This window comes from Labrus mixtus, chromosome 1 (assembly GCF_963584025.1).
Source record: "Labrus mixtus chromosome 1, fLabMix1.1, whole genome shotgun sequence".
Lineage (NCBI taxonomy): Eukaryota > Metazoa > Chordata > Actinopteri > Labriformes > Labridae > Labrus > Labrus mixtus.
In genome coordinates this window covers 2,865,145-2,884,757 of record NC_083612.1, presented here as the reverse complement: position 1 = coordinate 2,884,757, position 19,613 = coordinate 2,865,145, and the positions used below count along the sequence as shown (strand labels likewise).

The 19,613-nt window shown below is 45.5% G+C and overlaps 1 protein-coding gene across 1 annotated transcript in view; it reads left to right on the top strand.

The window, feature by feature from the left end:
- LOC132979398 (tyrosine-protein kinase CSK) overlaps positions 1-19,613 on the top strand; it is a 48,943-nt gene that overhangs the window by 15,750 nt on the left and 13,580 nt on the right. The window contains exons 2-4 of the mRNA XM_061045159.1: positions 10,687-10,770; positions 14,421-14,534; positions 15,344-15,456. Of these exons, the coding sequence (XP_060901142.1) occupies positions 10,756-10,770; positions 14,421-14,534; positions 15,344-15,456 (242 nt within the window). The 5' untranslated portion in view covers positions 10,687-10,755. The remainder of the gene's footprint in view (positions 1-10,686; positions 10,771-14,420; positions 14,535-15,343; positions 15,457-19,613) is intronic.

Sequence of the window (19,613 nt, the reverse complement as noted above, 5' to 3'; positions counted from 1 at the left end):
CTGAGATGATCCGGGGCGTGATAGTGAACGTGGTGATTTCAGATTTAGACTTTCTCATGTTGTTGATTATTCTCATAGGTGAAAAATACTTTCTGATATCAACAGTTATCAAATCAACAGCTGATCAAGTTTCTGCTTCAGTATCGGGTTATTGTGTTAACAATGAGCTCCTGAAGCTGCTGAAGACTTCTGATTATAAAATGATTTTCAGATGTTTTCTTTGTGTTTGTACCACCTTCTCTCCCAAGTTAGACTACATTGATAGCAAGCTGAGGAACTTAAATGATTTCAATGAATTATTTTGTGTATTAAGTGGGCGCTTTATTTTGAAAAGATAAAGTTCAGTTCAATCCCTGACACATAAAGGATTTTTATATGCCATCAAAGTGTCTCAGGCCTCTCATTAGCTATTCCACTAAGAGCACCTGGTTTTTCTACATTTTTTGACCCAGTGACTCACTTCTACGTTTCTTCAGTTCAGTCGTATTTCTTTTTTTCACACAGTGAATTTGACTTCTCCTCAGCCTGTAAAAAACATTTTCTTAAAAACGTTTTCTGCAGCTACCAAAAGGTCGTCGTCTTCTGCCTGTGAAGATAACCCCGGCTTCTCTGAGCTCGTTTAAACTGCCTCACAACAACTTGATGAAAATGTAATTGTGCTCGTGCTAACTAGCTCGTGGTGGATTGAAAGATGTCTCTGTTGGTGAGATAATAAAAACAGCATCCTGTAAGCAGCACCAAAGACAGTTCAGATATAAGCGGCCGGCCCCTGCACGGCGGGCGGTCTCGATGAAAACGACGGCAGCCCGCCCCCGCCTGCGTGGATGTGGAGAGGATAGAAATAGCCGGGGCCTCTGTGAGTGTGTGCCGAGACTGGAACCACAGCACACAGAGCTCTAACAATAAGCTGTCACCACTACCCCTTCCTCCCCTCGGCTTTCTCCCATCCAGCAGCCGCCTGAGCCTGAGCGGGGCGGGGGGGGGGGGGGGGGGGGGCTTCTCTCTCCCTCTTCCTTTCTTTCTTCCACTTCCTGTCTCTCTGTTTTTGTAAGCTCTCATCAGTGGTGAGTCCCGGCCCGTCACGTGTTACGTCAGAGAAAAGGGGGCAGTGGGGGCCGCCTGTCTGTCTTTTTGTCAAAGGGGGGGTGGGGGGGGGGGGAGACGTTTCTCTGTCACGCTGCTCTATTTTTCATTCAGTCAGATAAAAATAGGGGATGACGCCCGTGGATTAGACACGCACATGACTCCTTGGCTCTGCTGCAAAAAGAAAAGATGTGATTTCTTTTTCTTTCCTCTCCCGCTCAGCTCGGCTTCCACTCGGCCCACCCGGCTCTTTGTTTTGGTTCCTGGTCACGTTTGGACGTCTGTGACAAATGTTGTATATCTAACGATGTCAGACTCTTTCATTATGTTTCATTACCTCGTGTGTCAGGAGGAGCAGGGGGGAAACGAGTGTGACATTCAGTCATCACTTCAGTTTGAAGTTCATATTCTGAGACATCTCGTGAATCTTTATTTGGTTCCTCTCACACCTGAACTCTGGACATTTTCCAGACACCTTTCAGGTCCTGAAGCTTTCTGACTGTCATGCATGCACCTCACAGTGGGAGATTATTAGTGTCACATACGCGCTCACAACTGAAGTTACTCTGTTAGGTTAAGTTTGGGGAAGGGGAGGGGGGCTGGAAATGGTGTGCAGGAGGAGGAGTCTTGAGTAATGGTGACTGTTTCTGGTTAATTTTGTATAAAGGCTAAGGCCCGACCGATATGAGGTTTTTGGCGCCGATACTGAAATTGATATCGGGGAGAAAAAAACCTGACACGGTGGCCTATATCTTTCTTAGATCGATACAGTCAACCAGATAAAAGATATTTAATGAAGACAAGATGGTCACTCGAGTGGAAAATAACTGAGCATGTCCGTGCATCACCGCTCGACACTCTGGAGGGAGATAATAATTGTTGTAATCCATATAGCGCCCTCTGCTGGTGAAAGAGAACTGATCAATGTAATACAAAGCAACTCAAATTAAGTGCTAATTGACTGATGAATGAATCGAGTCATATACTGGACTATTTTCCTCCAGTTGAGAGAGGACAGTGGATAGAGTCAGAAATCAGAGAGAGAGAGAGAGAGAGGGCGTGCAAACCTTCACCAGGCCAGCAGCGCCCATCGCAATTTAACTTTTTCCAAACTAGTGTAGCCCTCCTTTTTGACAATGTTGGGAACTCAAGAACAATATATGTGAAAGGAGCGTCAAGGTAATCTTGCGTTCTGTGCTGCTCTTGAGCAAGGCACTTGAATCGTATCCCAGCTGCCTGTCGATGCTAGAAGTCTGAGATTTAGACGGGCAGTTTTTTTTAGATTTGAAATGCCACAAAACAAACCACAACCACATGGACCCCATGAGCCTTTCATTTCATTCTGCTGGAGAAGGAAGAGGAGAGTTTCTGTAGCGGTGGAAGCAGCAGCACCACAGCTGAAGGTGAAGATGTCTGAAAGTGTTTCATGTGGCAGACGCACACAGTGGTCATGATTGAGTGAGCCAGCGTCTCTTCTTCACTTTCTTTTGCTCCCTGATCTTCTCCTCCAGCTCTCTCGACTTGAGGTCTGAGTGTCCCCTTCATGCACCTGTTTGGAGCAGTTTCCTCGCTTCTGGTCGCTCAGCCGTCTCTGTCATGAGCTCAAACTGAGCTTCAGTGAAGTTCAGTCAGTAGTGATGTAAACACACGCTCCACTCATAACTGAAAATTAGCAACTCGCTGCATTTACTTACAGAGTCAGGCCCCGTCTCCACCGAGCGGTTTTTACCGCACTGCGTGTTCGTCCTGTCTCCATGACAACAGTCTGTTGACGAAGGCCGCTGTATGACTGACACTGCTCTGTTACTTTTTTACTGCATTTATTTTTAATTTGAGATCGTTTATTTCCTGATCAGACACGGAGTGAAGAGGATGTGGGTGCAAGACACGATCTGTAGGAGGCAAAACTACGAGAGATTTCATAGATTTGGAAAAGAGCGCCTTTCTGAAAAGTAGCCCAACACAAAAAAGGCGTCAAGCGCGGAAAAAATGACGATGGGCGCTGCGCTTTTTCTCCATGCGGCCGCTTTTTGCTGAGAACGCTTTCTATTCTGAAGACTATTGAAAAATAGAAGCTGGCGCTCAGAAAAACCGCTAGGTGGACACGGGGCCTTGCTGCATTATTAAAGTAACTACATGGGAAAGTTCCTCGAGCGTTCATTTATTAGCGTCAATCCTCGTTTTAATGTTCACATTATGTTCACATTTCAAATAACGCTGTCGTTTCAGTTTGTAGGTATTTTACTCAACCGTTGATATGAAGCTCGCCGCCGTCAACAGTCGTTAGCCCGGCTTACAGATGATGGAGCGGGCGGTGTTTTAAATTAAGCCGGCTGTTTGGATGGAGCGTCTCCTCCTTGGTTGCTGTGTTGTACTTTAGTCTCTTGCAACATTTGCACACTGTGTTTGTTTGTTTGTTTTCTGCTCACCCTGCTGCTACACCTTTCTTTAAAACAACTCTTCAAATCTTCACTTATCACTCGGTGTTTGTACGCCCATCGTCTTCAGACACTGAGGTCCAACAACAGAAGCCAAAAGCAGAACGCGCCCTCTAGTGGTGTAAAAGAAAAAAAAAATGAATTGCAATATAAATTTTGTCAAATCGATTTAAATTGTCCTCCAGAGTTTAGTGCAGGGGTCGGCAACCTCTTCTATCAGAAGAGCCAACGATCTCGATGAAGAGAAATGTACACCATAACAACTACAGAGGCTAGCTTCTGACTCTCTCTTATCAACAGTTCGAGATTCTCCTGTAGCTACCTGAGTGACCTCGGGTCAGTCCTGGATCTGGTCGGTGGGGGGGTCGGCTGCTCAACCACATGAAAAGGACACGAGGACACTGAGGCTTATTAAACTTCTGGTGGTACAGCTTCCATCTGGGGGAACATTATCTGAGTTTGCACTAATTGAAGTCCACTTCCTGGTTCCTCACACAAATAAATACATAGATGACCATGAAGAGAGGCTGCCTCGCCGTGTGTGGCAACTTTGATGATTCAGGTTCAGTAAAGCTCCTTGAGCATGTCTCTGTAGTATCCATGCTTTCACCCATTAGTGCGGTTTCTCCTTATTTGTCTCCTCCTCCTCTTCTTTTCTTTTTTCCACTAAAAGACCTAAAAGAACTGACAACGCCAGCGCCATTTTGAACGTTTTATCAGACATTATTCTCCATTAGTAGACGACCTATAATACGAGTGGTGACCGACAGCGGTGTGAAAATGGTCTTCTCGTATCATAACAAAGGACTACCGCCCCCTGCTGGCATGGAGAGTTATTTCCTCTCATGTGCAGAACGTACGTGGTGGTTGGCCGTCGGCTGTAGTCTTTGCGGTGTGTTCAAGTGCAACTTTTTGGCCTCTAGTTCTTTGCCGTCTGCTTGGTGTGTCAGGGCCTTTAGTTGAGTTAAATGTCTCTTATTACAACATGAACTTGTTACTGGAAGTCAAATCTCACAGTATGAACATCACTGAATCAGCTTGTTGTCTGCAGCAGTGACAGACACTAACTGAAGGTATTACCTCACTGTCATCACGAGTCTGTTATTTGCATATTTCCCATCAAAAGGTTTCACATTTATTCACGGTGTGTGTGCCATTAACACCGCCTCATGTGCTCCTGATTTACAGTCGCAGACAGCCTTGCTGTCATGAACTTTACATATGGGGAAATGTGACGCAGCCACGAGTCATTTGTTGACAGTTTCATGCTGTCCACTTTGCAGAGCCTGCAGCACTGTGACTGTTTCTGTGAGCTCGTACAGTGCAGTGTATTTGCATGCAGCCAGTAGGTCACATTTCCATATGCCAGGAAGCTGTGGCATAAACGAGCTTTCACTGAGACCGAGTCGAGGTCTGGAAGCCGTAGCAGCCCTACACTTTTGATTCTGCCTTTATGATAATAAAACCTTAATGTCAGAATTATGTGACGGCAAGAAATAAACATCTTTATTTGTAAGTATATATGGCTGTGAATGTAGTTCTTTGATTGATTGCTTGTAGAAGGAAGTGCATCTGGTCTGTGCATCCTCCATCCGCCCAGCTGCTGCTGAACAGTCAAACAGGAGAGCAGTCAGTCACAGGGAGATCTGTACACACTCATTTCCATATGTAGGCCATAGAAACCACAAACAGGCCGGACACCTGTAGGTCAGGTCGAATGCCGCCTTTGTCCACATTCACATGAACAGACGTGTTATTCTCCCACTGCTCCACAGATCTCTGAAAAGTTAAAGTATGGGTTTGAGATAAAAATAAAAAAATCCCCGTCATGTGTATTGCATGGTACATCACATAGTCGACAGCTGTAGCCTGAATCATAAGAATTAAACGTACTTTCTGCAGTCTCTGCTCTGTAAAGTTCACCTGAGTAGGAGAAGGCTAAAGAAAAACTAATGGAAAAACACAAGTATTGATTTGAGTCCTGAGGGTTGTGCTAAAAATTCAGACTCGACGAAGTGAAGAGCTGCTCTCTCTCACGGAGCCGACAGTCAGCTGCTTTGTCTCAGACGTGGAATCAGTTAGTGTTGTGTATGCTGCTATTGTGTTGGTATAACTCGACTAACCAGTGTTGGAATTTTAATGGGAATGTTGTTTACAGGTTGATGTATATCGAGCTGTTCTTTGTCGACTGTGATGGGAGAACAGGGTGAATGAATTTCCCTCAGGAGGATTTAAAATCTGGGGATGTTCCTAATCCTAACTGAAATATGTCCTTGTCAGTAAAATTGAATTTCCAATTTAACCAACTTAGTCTAAAGAAAACATTCAGTACAGATCGGATCAACTGTGTGCTGTTGCACTAACAGTAAAAAGCTGAGCGTGGTGGATGGGGCTCCAGTGTGTGTTTGTGCTGCAATGTAAGATGTCGTGTGAGCGGTCATTTTGTGACTAAATGAAAAATTAAGTTTAAAAAAAAAAAGGTCGGAAATATACTAGGGTGGCCTGACCAGGTATCGTCCATGTGTGGGAAACACCGTTAATATGTCCATAAAGTGGGGCGCTGGTGGCGCAGTGGTTAGTGCGCGTGCCCCATGTACAAAGGCTGAGTCCTGTAGTCTTCCAAGCGGGCGGCCCAGGTTCAAGTCCAACCTGTGGCTCCTTTCCCGCATGTCAGTCCCCTCTCTCTCTCTCTCTCTCTCTCTCCCTGATTTCCGACTCTATCCACTGTCCTATCTCTCCATTAAAAGCCCAAAAATAAATCTTTTAAATAAAAAAATTAAAAAGTGTACCCAGTACATTTCTCCAGACGCTCTCTCAGGCGGTGGAGTCCTTGACTCTGAGTTTAGTTTTGAGAAGTCTTAAAGTAAGGCCTGAACGTCTGAAGGCTCAGATCTGCCTCAGTGATGTTTCTCACTGTCATGTTCTGTGTTTTTAACGGAGCGGTAAACCTTCAGGAGCGTCAGGATGTCGGAGCGGTTTGCTTTTATTCTTCAGCTATAATGAACACACAGGAATTTGTCTTGGAGGCAGAGTGCTGTGAAATATTAATGCTCTGAAACAATCATACTGATATAAAGTACCTGAGCACACGGGGGGGGGGGGGGGTTAGAGATCCAGCATTCACTCCATCAGCTCCTTTATTAAAGCGGCGCTCTGCACAAAGCTGCAGCCGAGGATATGAAGCTCAAAGATCTCTGCAGGCAGAGACAGTAAAACACAGTAGTTATTATTAAAACAGCACATGAAGCACAAACAGTAATAACATCAGTGTGGTCGGTCGGAGCTGTGATGTAACATCAGGGTTTGATGTGGCACTTCCTGGTGTGTTGCCATGACTACATCACCACTCGGAGTCAGAGGGACTGCCACATCTGTTTTCTGCACTGAACTTGAAGGCTGTATGCTTTGACATGTGACCTTTACACACGGAGAAGCATGTAGTTATTTATATTTGGGTTGTTGGTGTCAAAGCACTCAGCCGACATGATAACGGTTAAAGTATAAATCAGAAGGCTGTGTTACGACAGACGAGAGCACAGCACATTCATGCGTTGCTGCTGTTGGCACCTTCAGCGGGGGGGGGGGGGGAGAGATCCCGGGGCAGTTCGAGTGGTGGGTTGTGTTCTTGTGGGTTAATATCAGCTGGAAGCAGGAATCCAATCGATGCACGCACGCACATCAGGTAAAATACCTTTAATCATCGTGTAGCATCGCTAATCTGCTGCTTCTATAGGAAGCATAAAGACAGAGCAGCAGATCATGTCTGTCGTTTTCACTTTCCTAAGAAGTCAAATCCACTTTAAACAGAAACCAGCTGGAGGGTTAAAGCTCAGATTTCATCATGATGTAATGTCAAAATCAAAGATGTGTGTTTATGATTTAAATTGAGTGGATATAAAAGTCACATTTATTACAATCAGGTTCATTTTTATAGACTTAAAAAACAACTAAAATGTTATTTCATCATTTTATCACTGAATTAATTCAGACTTCTTTCCGTGTATTGATGTGATAGCAACAGCAATTTTATTTCTACAGCACATTTCATTACAGATGAGCTCGATGTGCTTTACATTGAGGTTAAAAACAAAATCAAAACACAGCAACAAAATAAAGAAAAGTGTTTCCACAGTCATTAATAATTCATACACACGACAAAGCAAACATCAGTTACCACAAAAGTGATCATACACACACACACACACACACACACACACACACACACACACACACACACACACACACACACACAAAAAAAACTATTCAAGAACAGATTTTGAGTTTAGTTTTAAAAGTAGAAACAGTAATGGACTTTAGGTCAGCAGGTCACAGTTAGTCCTCCAGAGTCTGCGCTAAGAGCCGCGTCCCTACCAACCTCCCGCCTTTCTAAGTATCTGTTTGATCTTCACAGCGGCGATCCAATCGAGGGATAGCAGACCGTTTCTCTTTACCAATCAGAATCAAGTATTTCACACAGCCGTGTAAACATAGCACCTGGTGGTGTTTGAGCTCTCTACATCTGTTTTCTTCTTCTTCTCTGTGAACCTAAAGGAAGTGTTTGGACTCCTCCTCAGTCTACTACAGAACACCGAGCTGACAAACTCTCGACTCAGAGACACTCGACCGACCTGAAGGAGAGCGAGAAGTGAGGAGTGTGATGCTGAAGCTCTCTCCGAAGAGCTCCGAGGCATTCCTCAGCTCTGGAGTGAGATAAGAATAGCCCTCGCTCGTCTTCCCTCTATTGGTCAGCTGGTGTGGCTGTGGGGAGCTGCTTCGGTTCCAGCAGCAACACTACAGACGTACAGAACGGCGAGGGGAGAGAGGAGCCCGGTGCCCTCTGGGTGCAGCCGAGCAGCCGAGCAGCCTGGCCTTGAATATATTTGGCTCTTGTCAGTTTGCCTACAGATCTGCAGTGGTCTGCAATTAGGCTGCTTCCTGTTTCAACACAGGATGAGGCTGTGAAGCTGTAGATCTGAGGGAGCATGGGAGCATGGGAGTATCCAGGCCGTCTGTAGGAGAGAGGACACAGAGTGTTCAGAGACAGGATAATGCTCAGCAGAGAGAAGGTAGCTTTTCATAAAACATTTGATTCACACACAAATATTTATAGTTTATATGTAATAGAAATCCACAAATATACAATATACATATATATTTAAAAAACACATTTGTATCTTGTTACAATAAACAACAGTTTGTATATATATTATATTTGTATATATTTGTGTGTGTATTGAAATACATTTGTGAATCCTTCTGTGTGAATTTGTGAGACTGATCTAACTCTATATACTTGAGTCATCTGTGAGACTGAGCTGAATGTCTCGCTGCTCCATTTGGTATCCTGCTGAGTGAAAATGCTAGCTTTAGCTTTAGCTTTAGCACTTAGCACCGATTAGCAAAACAAAAAAGGATATTTTTTGAAGTTACGAACCTTTTTAAAAGAATCTAAATTTTTACATATATTGATTTTTTCCCACCGTATCAGTCAAAGCACTGCGGTACATTTTCTTTAAAGGGGCGGTTGTGGGTCAGTGGGTAGAGTCGGTCGGAGGTTTGATTCCCGGCTCCTGCAGCCACATGTCCGATGAGTCCTTGGGCGAGACACTTGTTTCTCCCGCTGCTTCGTCTGCGGCGTATAAATGTGTGTGAGTGGATGAGTTAATACTGATGGACTCTTTAACCAGCAGCCTCTGAATGTGTCTGAAGTCTCAGAGAGCGCTATAACCTCAAGTCTATTCTCCATTTAGTCCTTCACTGTTCACTCTCTACTCTCAGTATTGAAACCTTTTCCTGATAACTGCAACAAAAATACACGTCTTTGGGGCGCTGGTGGCGCAGTGGTTAGTGCGCGCGCCCCATGAATGGAGGCCGTAGTCTTCCAGACAGGCGGCCCGGGTTCAAATCCAGCCTGTGGCTCCTTTCCTGCATGTCATTCCCCTCTCTCTGTCCCTGATTTCAAACTCTATCCACTTTCCTGTCTCTCCATTAAAGACCCAAAAAAAAAATACACGTCTTAGACAACCACCATCAGATTATTTGTTGTTTGATAAGAAAAAAACAAGCAGGCAAACTTCTGCTGAGTGTCTGAATTTGCACAAATGCATTGGCAATATTTCAGTACCGAAACATTGCCAACCCAGTTGTGCAACTAAGACAGTGCTCCGCTGCTTTGGCCATAAATGTGACTGAAGATTTGTAGTTCTTTGAGGTTTCAGTACTCTCCCAGACGGGAATAAACTTAATGAGATTGTTTAATTTTAAAAACGTGGCATCACAAAGTATCAAACATTTTGACAAACCCTCAGCTCAGTCGTCAGCAGGTTTAAGATCGGCCGAGGCAGAGACCAGATCCCCGTGCTGATACTGACCGGGTGCAGCCCCTCCCTGTCTCACACAAAGCACTGGAAAAATATGCGTCAGCGCACTTCCTCCTTCTCCCTTCACATTTGAACTTCCTGTTCTCCGGGCTGGTCGGAAGTGAGATGCTTTTGAATGGAGGCTTCTGTCGGAGGCGATGATTCAGATACTGTAGTATTTAGTCTGAAGGATCACAGGAGACTCTTTAAACAAAATGAAACACTTCTGATTGAAATGAGTGGCACACTCTCTCACAGCCACATGCCAACACAACACAATCTCTCACCCACTCTCAGCCGCACGCTTTGTCCTCCAGACGCACAGACCAAAACACACTTTGACCTTTTCTTGGTGCAAAAATGAGAAACGGCATATTTTTCATCCTTCATCTTTTTCCCTCCCTCTCCTCCCCTCCCTCCTTCCTCTCGTCCTGCAGCTCTCTATCTCCTCCTGGCTCTCCTCTCCTGTCACTGTGTCAAGGTCACCTTTAATGTGCTGCACAGTGAAGACGCTCAGAAGACCTGGCTTTAACCGAAACAGCAGCCCTCTAATAATTCACTTACATAAGTGTGAGACGTTGCATCAAATCGGTGTTACACCAAAACATGAATCATGTGAGCCGGCCGGTAGAGCATCTTGTCTGAGTCTTTATCAGCGTCTGACTTTTGATTTAATCAAGGAGTAAAAATGAGGATGGATCTGTAGTTTTTATGAGAATGTGTAACATTTTGTTTCCACAGACGAAGATAAGACGATCTGTTTTGAGTGGACCGCTTTTCTTAACGCCTCTCTTTTGTTTTTGCAGCTCTGATGGTACGAGCTGAACACTGACCGCTTCCTGCCTGAGGACACCTGCTGCCCGCTGCCCTTCACCATGTCTGGGATGCATGTAAGTGAACGAAAACATGTGTTTAGTCTTTATTTTATATGAAACAGAAGCTCATGACATCGGAGAAACTGGATGTATAGAATTGTTTTCTAAGATTCTTTACCCTCACAGGACATAAAAATAACACGCACCTTGATCTTTGTGACCAATTGCACTTAAATTGTGCAGTGATGTCATGTGTGAGGTCATGCTGCTGCGTCTTAATTAAAGGTGCAGTCAGTAGAAATGTTTGTAAACACAACATTCAAACATGGCCCCTCCTCCTCTAGAAGCTCTCACTCCCTGCAGGATGTAGTGTGTACGTTTACTGCTTGTAGCTACCATAGACTGTAAAAATAACTAGCTACTAGCTACACTGCAAGCTAACTCTCGCTAGCTCAAGCTAACCGCCGGTGTTTGTCACCTTCCTGTCCAACAGGAAGTAGACCAACTCCACGTCCACGGGTAAAAGACAACACAAGGTTCACCCTCGTTTTAGAACGAGCTTTATCCGCTTGGTGTTTCTCCTCACTCTCATTATATTTTCTCTTCTTTGCTGCTACGTCCACGTCCGTCATATTCACCGCTTTGAATCTCGTCCAATCACTGAATTGTATCCACTCCTAAACTCACCTGCTGCGCTGTCATTGGCTGAGAGGAAACACACCAGCTCCGCCCAGAAACGTCCCGAGTCGACCAGAACAAAGCAGAACAGTAAAATCCAGTCAGAGGACAGAGTCTCTGCAGACACAGTCACCACCACACATGTACGGAGGCCCAGAAGGGACAATGGAGCAGCTTCACTTTAGGAGAAGTCTGGATTTTATTTTGAAGGAAAAAGCTCTGCACTAAAGGTTAACTAACACACACACACACACACACACACACACACAGCACAGTGTGAGCATGACTTCAGCTCATGTAGTGATGTATTCATGCACAGAGCTGCTCTGGACTCATCCATCAAAGTATCAGGTGGTTCCATTTCAGCCGGCTGTCTCAGAGGTTTAACTAATGCTTCTCAAATGTTGGCTTCAGAGTGGGATTACTTCCTGTGCTGCTGCATCATAATCTGCCTGCACGCGTCCTTATTGATCCGGATGGTTCTTATCTGTCACACCCCGGTGCTTCACTACAGTCAGACACACTCTCTGAAGAGGTCACATTTCACAGATCACACCGACACACTAAAGCTGAGATCTGACTTAATATCTTTAATCTTTCATAACTTCATTTACATGAAACGGATAATTCTGTTTCCCTGCACACGAGAGAGTGAACATCATGCATCGATTTATTCTGTTCATGTTTGGTCGAAAGGTTTTCTTTGTTTTTAACAGAGAATCTAAAGCTTTATTCAAACAGGATTCAAATCCAACCAGGTGACCTCTGGTCGTTTGTAATAACTGTGGAGGACGTTTGTGTTTTTAATCCTGTGTGAATCCAACATTTCTGTAGAAAAAATTAATGGACAATTTACCGACCTCAGATAATATCTATCCTGTCTGAGTCAGCATCTCAGTAATGTGAGGCGGTATTCTTTTTATCAAAGAAGGTTTCTGAGGCTTTTCTCTGCACATCTGTCCGCTCAAAAATAATGGAAACATTTTAGCCGACTCATCTCGTGCCACAGAACAGAGACCGATATTAAGAAGGAGCAAACTAAAGTCCATCAGAAGAACCAGATGATGAATGATCCTCTCACATGTTTATAGTGCTCGTTGTTTGGTTGTTTGTTGAAGTGTACCGGGTGTGGAGTCGAGGCCGTTATCATGCAGCGCCTTAACATGTTCAATCACCCCCCCCTGTCAGATAACTGTATTTGACCCGCCGTGGTTTACAGCTACATTAATACACCATGGGTCAGTGAGCTTCTGGCTTTAGATTGATTATGTCTCTACTTTAACACATCCAGTCTCTGGAGGTCTGGAGGTCACATCACGGTCTTGATGCAGAATTATTTTGTGGGGCAGCAGTGTGACCTGTCGGTAATGTTACAAACCTCAGACCAAGAGGTCAAAGCTTCTCAGAGTGCCTCCATCGGCATCAAACCATCAGCTGAAAAAACCCAGGATGAGGTTCATAACCCGGGTCCTCACGTCCATGTAAACGCACACAGAGCGCTGTTTTATGGACCGACCTTCTGCTGGGGGGCTGACCACCCGGCCAAAATAAGACACAAGGAGCAGGGACACGAGAACACACTGCTCTCATTCAGAGTTAGAAGTCAAGGCTTGAAAATCAGTTTTAAGACTAGATTTAAAAACAGGCAGTGCGGGGGGGCCAACCTGATGGGAGAGGTGAATTTAGCTAAATAAGCACGGCGCCTCTGGTCTTCAGCACAGACTTTGGACAGGCCAAAAAACAAAAAAAAAAACGGTCTGTGGATCTCAGTGATCTCGACGGGTTGTAGGGCTGCAAAACCTCTGAAATAATTTGTGTCTCTGCCCCACGTACAGATTTAAAAACAAATAGTAACATTTAAAAATGAATCAGGCAGCCAGTGAAGGGAGGCGGAGATCTGCTCCTGCTTTCCTGTGTCTGTTAAAAGACGAGCTGCAGCACTTCGGACCAACTGTAAGCGAGAAAGAGGACGCCTGACTAACGCCAACATAGAGGTCATTGAAGTAGTCCAGACAGGCGTGATAAAAGCTTGAATAAAGGCCCCGATCACACAGAACCGTGCCGCTAGAAAAGCGCAGCCAGCAGAACCATTGTTTTAGTGCGCGGTCACACTGGCCATCCGTACCGTACTCAAGCACGATTGCCCCCCCCCGCCGCCCCCCCCCGCTGCGCTATTCCCGTGGCGCAGCATGGCCCATGGTCACACTGCACAGGACTAACTGTGCCTTAGCACGATTACCTCTTGTGCATAACGTCGTAATACAACACATGCACTCTTTATGTTATTATGAGAGAGAGAGAGAGAAAGAGAGAGAACGGATGGCCAGTGTGACCGCGGCCATACTGTGTTACAGCGCCCTTACTGTGCGCTCGTCACTGCATAGCAGCGGTGAGAGCTTTACGTTTGCTCAAATCCGTTTTGTCCCACTTATTTTATTTGGTCGCCCGTATGCACACGCATTCCCTCTCCACAGGTTCTCTGGAGGGTTTTCCCACATGCGCTCAGGTGTTTCTGGAGCGACCTCACAAAACACAAAAAAAGATAAAAAAGGAGTTAACCTTGGATGAAAGCCAGAGCTGGTGAGAACTAGATTTAACAGTGGAATGTATGTTTGTCCACTTTAATGACAGTGAAGAGACGAGGTTTCCTCCAGTCCCAGTCGTCTCCACTCGTCTGAAGTCATCATGTGTTATTGAGTGAGGCTGACACATCCAGCTGTATTGTGTGATGTCAGGAATAAAGCAGCTTCAACAAGGAGATACTCGCTCACTCACACCTGCTGCTTTGTACTCAGCTCGCTCATTTCATCTCATTCATTCTTCTGTCTGTGTTTTTTGATCACACAGCTGTGCAGATCTGACAGCGAACACACAAAGCAACCTTCTGCATTCCTTTTTAAATATGAGGAGCTGCAGCGCTCGCACTGACTGACAGAGAGCGGCGCTGGCCTTTCAATGAAAATCAAATCAAGTCATAAAAAAACCTGAATCTCGTGTCACATCGCTGTGAATAACGTTGGTTCCTCTCTCTGTCCTGTGTGATGTAGGTACCCTGGACGACTGGCACAGAGTGTGTAGCCAAGTACAACTTCCAGACCGCCAACGAACAGGACCTGCCTTTCTGTAAAGGAGATGTACTCACCATTATCGGAGTCACCAGGGTAAGATATTCAAAAAAGGAATGTAGAAACTGACCATTGTACAGCTTACTAAGGTTCTTCAAACCACTTCACTTGAAGGAATAGCAGCTCTACTCCGAGCTCCCCCTGAATGTCTGAGCTCCTGACCCTCTCTCTGAGGCTGAGTTCAGACACCCTCCAGGGGAAACTGTTTTCGGCCGCTTGTATCCGCGATCTTATTCTTATAGTCACTACACAAAGCTCATGACCACAGGTGAGGGTTGGAACGAAGATCGACCGGTAAATCGAGATCTTTCACTTCAGGCTCAGTTCCCTCTTCACCACGATGGGGCGATACAACGTCCGGATTACTGCAGACGCTGAACCACACCGCCTGTCAATCACACGCTCCATCTTACCCTCACTCATTAACAAGACTCCAAGATACTTACACTGGATGAGCGGATGGATGGATGGATGGATGGATGGATCGGTGGATAAGTGGGTGGATGGATGGATGGATGGATGGATGGATGGATGGATGGATCAGTGGATAAGTGGGTGGATGGATGGTTCGGTGGATGGATGGATGGATGGATTGGTGGATGGATGGATGGATTGATTGATTGGTGGATGGATGGGAGAAATGTTCTTTACAATAAAACAAAAAAAACATTCATTTCATTCAAACACAAACCTGAGAATAGTAGAAACAGAGTCCACCTGTATAAATCTGTAGATCACTCATCCAACATCTACACCTCTTGAGCGTGTCGAGAGAGGGACACCTCACCTCCTGGACGACTCGGTAACACCCCTCCATTTGTTTATTTTGTGATTGTCTCTTTCAGGATCCCAACTGGTACAAAGCGAGGAACACAGTGGGCAGAGAGGGCACCATTCCAGCCAACTACGTCCAGAAAAGGGAAGGAGTCAAGTCAGGAGGGAAACTCAGTCTTATGCCGTAAGTACCAGAAAGAAGAAGAGAAACCAGCAGATCTGTGTCTGCACGTGCATCTTACAGTTCATGTTCAAAGCATCAGAAATGAAAGCATCACATTCTGTATTTCATATCTTTTACGTTTCCACACGAGCTCTTCCTCCGTCTTTGATCATGTCAACAAGTCGTTGAATCCCCCCGTTCACTCCTGCCCCCCCGCTGTGAGGGGAATTGTAGTGTTGATTGTAAAAGTCAGCCGTGGCATCAAAAGATGGAAATCCTTTCTGTTTTGTTGTTTTGTTGTTTCCTCTTGTCTGTGTCGGACTGCCACAGAGGCCAGGACAGCTGTGCACTCCATTTGAATGAAGCTCTTTGAAACAGCAGCGATCTGAAAGAGAGGAAAAACAAAACGAGAGGCGGGCGCGCAAAATGAAAGGAGACAGGAGAGGCTGCTGCTGTTGAATCCCCATAGCATAGTTATGAGGTTGTTGTCATTTGAGGTTTTGTTGTGTATCCCTCAAGTGATGACAATCAAGAATCTGAACGTGACAGAAAGTAGAAGTTTAATGTTTGAAATGTAGAATAAGAAGAAGAGGAGGAGGAGGGTGCTCACTCGACTGGGAAAGTGGTGCTCGCTGTCCTGAAACTAACCAAACAGCTTTTGATGAAGTCTGTCAGTATTTTTTAGTATTTTACTTTCACAGAGTGTCCCAACTGGAGCCCCCATCATTACCATGGCAACCAACTACATCTTGTCTGATAGTCTTTAAGCACAGTGTAAAAAGACTACAGGCACTGTACTCAATCCCAAAGCATATTTTAACTGTGTTTGAAACGTTTAGTTTGGCCCTCGTCTTCTCTTGGAAGAAACGTTTCACTTGAGAACAGGAGCGTGGCCAGGGGTGGAATCGGCCATTATCCATTATCTCATTCATGTGTGCACACAAACTTCAGGACACGCCCCTGCTTGTGAATATCTGCTTTTTGAACTCAACTATATAAAAACATCCATGGAGAAGAGAAAGTCGTTACGCCCCAAAGTGAGAGTGCATTTCTCAAACACAGATCAGTCCGAGAATGACTCTTCAGGGTGTCGTTGTGTTCAGCTGAGCGGTGCTCGCAGAGACGACGGTCTGCTCAGTGTTAGCAGCAGCAGCTTGTTGGCAGGAAACATTTAAATAGACTTTTGACCCTCTGTGTCTCCCTTCATCGGCTGCTGCTGAAAGCTCTGACCTCTCCGTTTGCCACCAATCATACTGCCTGTCTTCACCGGTTTAAACCTGGTCTCAGGGTCATTGAGCTCTGGCATGTTGTAGTGTGTGTGTGTGTGTGTGTGTGTGTGTGTGTGTGTGTGTGTGTGTGTGTGTGTGTGTGTGTGTGTGTGTGTGTGTGTGTGTGTGTGTGTGTGTGTGTGTGTGTGTGTGTGTGTGTGTGTGTGTGTGTGTGTGTGTGTGTGTGTGTGTGTGTGTGTGTGTGTGTGTGTGTGTGTGTGTGTGTGTGTGATCTCTGAAAAGTCCCGGTGGTTAACTTTAAATACGCCCTGTGCTATGACTATGACATTATGCGAACACAGCAGTATAACTCTTAACTCGTCTTTGCTGAGGCTCTTCTTAGATTAAACTTTACTGAGAGATATTTCATGTTTTCATATCATCATGTCGTCAGATAAGTACTAACATGTCCTCTTTAACAAACTCTCATCAGGGTCTACTTTCCTCTCTTTTCTTTTCCTTTTTTTCGCTGTTGAGAGAAACAAGAAAAATGCAAATATGAACATTTGATTGCCGTTATAAATCACTGCAGAAGAAGTCAACCCTGACAGCAATCAAACTGAGGCCTCACTTCAAGTTTCCATGACATGCAAAGTCGAGCTGTTTGATTCTGCTTCTCTTCATGTTACATGTTAAAATCAGGGTTGGTCATTTCCTTTGAGATACATTTAAAGATTTTGGTGTAAATTGTCTTTAGGTCCTGACAGAAATTAATAACTCAGGTTCTCTGAAAAAGGAACAAAGAAAATCCGTCACCTGTATCAGTTTGTAAGTCTGTAAAAACTTCAACCAATGTCTGCCACGAGGTACCAATCTGATGAGCCAATCAGACGTCTCCCTGCTCGCTCTCTACCTCTTGCGTGCTCTAGCTCACACTCAAAGAGCGTCACCGATGACTTTAGGAGTTTATACTGAGAGTTTATTTACTGCTGAATGAGACATGAGACGACGTAGTTTCTACACAATGTAAGAGATGAGCTGAGGTCATGTAAGTGAGGGGGCGTGGCTTTAGAGGGAGCACAGGGGGGAGGGGGTGCAGACGGAGCACTGAGGGAATGCTACTTTCAAAATCATGCTAGTTTTTTTTTTTTAAATGACCAGCCCTGAGTTTAATGTAGGAAGCCGGGGACCTTCATTTGAACGCTTACCGTAAAGTTACTGTAACCAACAGCGATGAACAGGAGAACACGCGTCTTGACGATTACTAACCAAAGCTACCTGGTGTACGTCCTGTGAGAACAGAGACAGCATTTCATTGGCTGCAGGATTTGTGGAATAGTCAGAATTTGAGTCATTAGTCGATATCATTTCTATGTTTCCAAGGAAATGGCTGTTTTGTGAAACCCACATATTGTCTTTATTATTTGCTTGATTCTGGTGTTCGGTTGATATCAGTCCAAGACGTCGTGATGAAAATGTGATTTAGAGACATCATAAATCTCTGCTTTGATTTCATGTGACCTTTTAAAGAATGAATTGACTCGCTGATCTCAAAGTCGTTGCCTTCTTTGAGCTCAGTGCGTAGTTAAAAGTTTTTCATATCCCTCATGTCATCAGAAGTCGTTCCTCTCGAGCCGTTAGCTGTAACCTTCGGGGACTTGTTGATTTTTGTTTTTTGAAGTGAATCACTAACAGATGTCTCAGAGAAGAGCTCTCTCCCTCTGCTCTGAGTTACATAAAGGTTCAGCTGTGCTCTTCTGTCTCCATGCTCACTCTGACCAGCTGAGACTCAGCAGCATTATGCAGCCTGCGCGGTCTGCTGCCCCCTTGTGGCAGATATCTGCAAGACCCTGCAGCACCACCCCCTTAAGAAGCTGGGGCATTCAAAACATACCGCCCTATTTCCTGTTGTCCACTCCAAGATGCTAACTGCATTTTTGGGCCTTTTTTCTGTCACTATGATGTCATGCATGAAGATTGTAGATAATGTGCCGTTCACAGAGCAGCTAGTGTGTCCATTAAAAGGCCGGTGTGTGTGTGTGTGTGTGTGTGTGTGTGTGTGTGTGTGTGTCTCTGGGGCGAGCGAGCTTGGCTCCCGCTCTCGGATTAGTAGGAGTCAAGGAGCCGCAGAAGCTGCCTGCACTGATCTAATCAACATGACCCGTATTAAGCTGCTCGCCACGAGGACCTCTGCTGTCTCAGGAGGCTGAGGAAGAGGAAGAGGAGGAGGAGGAGGGGGGAGGGGAAAGTTATGAAGGAGGAGGGAGTGATGGAGGAGGAGGCGGGAGGGGAAAGTTATGAAGGAGGAGGGAGTGATGGAGGAGAAGGAGGGAGTGATGGAGGAGGAGGAGGGAGTGATGGAGGAAGAGGAGGGAGGGATGGAGGAAGAGGAGGAGGAGGGAGTGATGGAGGAGGAGGAAGTGATGGAGGAGAAGGAGGGAGTGATGGAGGAGGAGGAGGGAGTGATGGAGGAAGAGGAGGGAGGGATGGAGGAAGAGGAGGAGGAGGGAGTGATGGAGGAGGAGAAAGTGATGATGAAGGAGGAGGGAGGGATGGAGGAATAGATGGAGGAGGAGAAAGTGATGAAGAAGGAGGAGGGGGAGTGACGGAGGAGGAGAAAGTGATGAAGAAGGAGGAGGGGGAGTGACGGAGGAGGAGGGAGTGATGGAGGAGGAGGAGGAGGGAGGGAGGGAGGAGGAGGAGGAGGGGGAGTGACGGAGGCAGCTCTAGAAAACTAAATCAATTGTAGTTGTTGATGATCACCTGTTCACCTGTCAGGATGGATAGAGACGCTGTGGGCTGCTTCAGTCTCTGAACGACATGAAGTGATCGAATAGTTTGATGACATCATCGCTGAACCTCCTGCACCTTCACATTAAAATGATCCAGCTGATCAGGACGCTCTTAGCATCTCATATCAGACGTTTTCCAGACATTTGGACCCAGTAGAGACCCCCGTCATAGAGACCC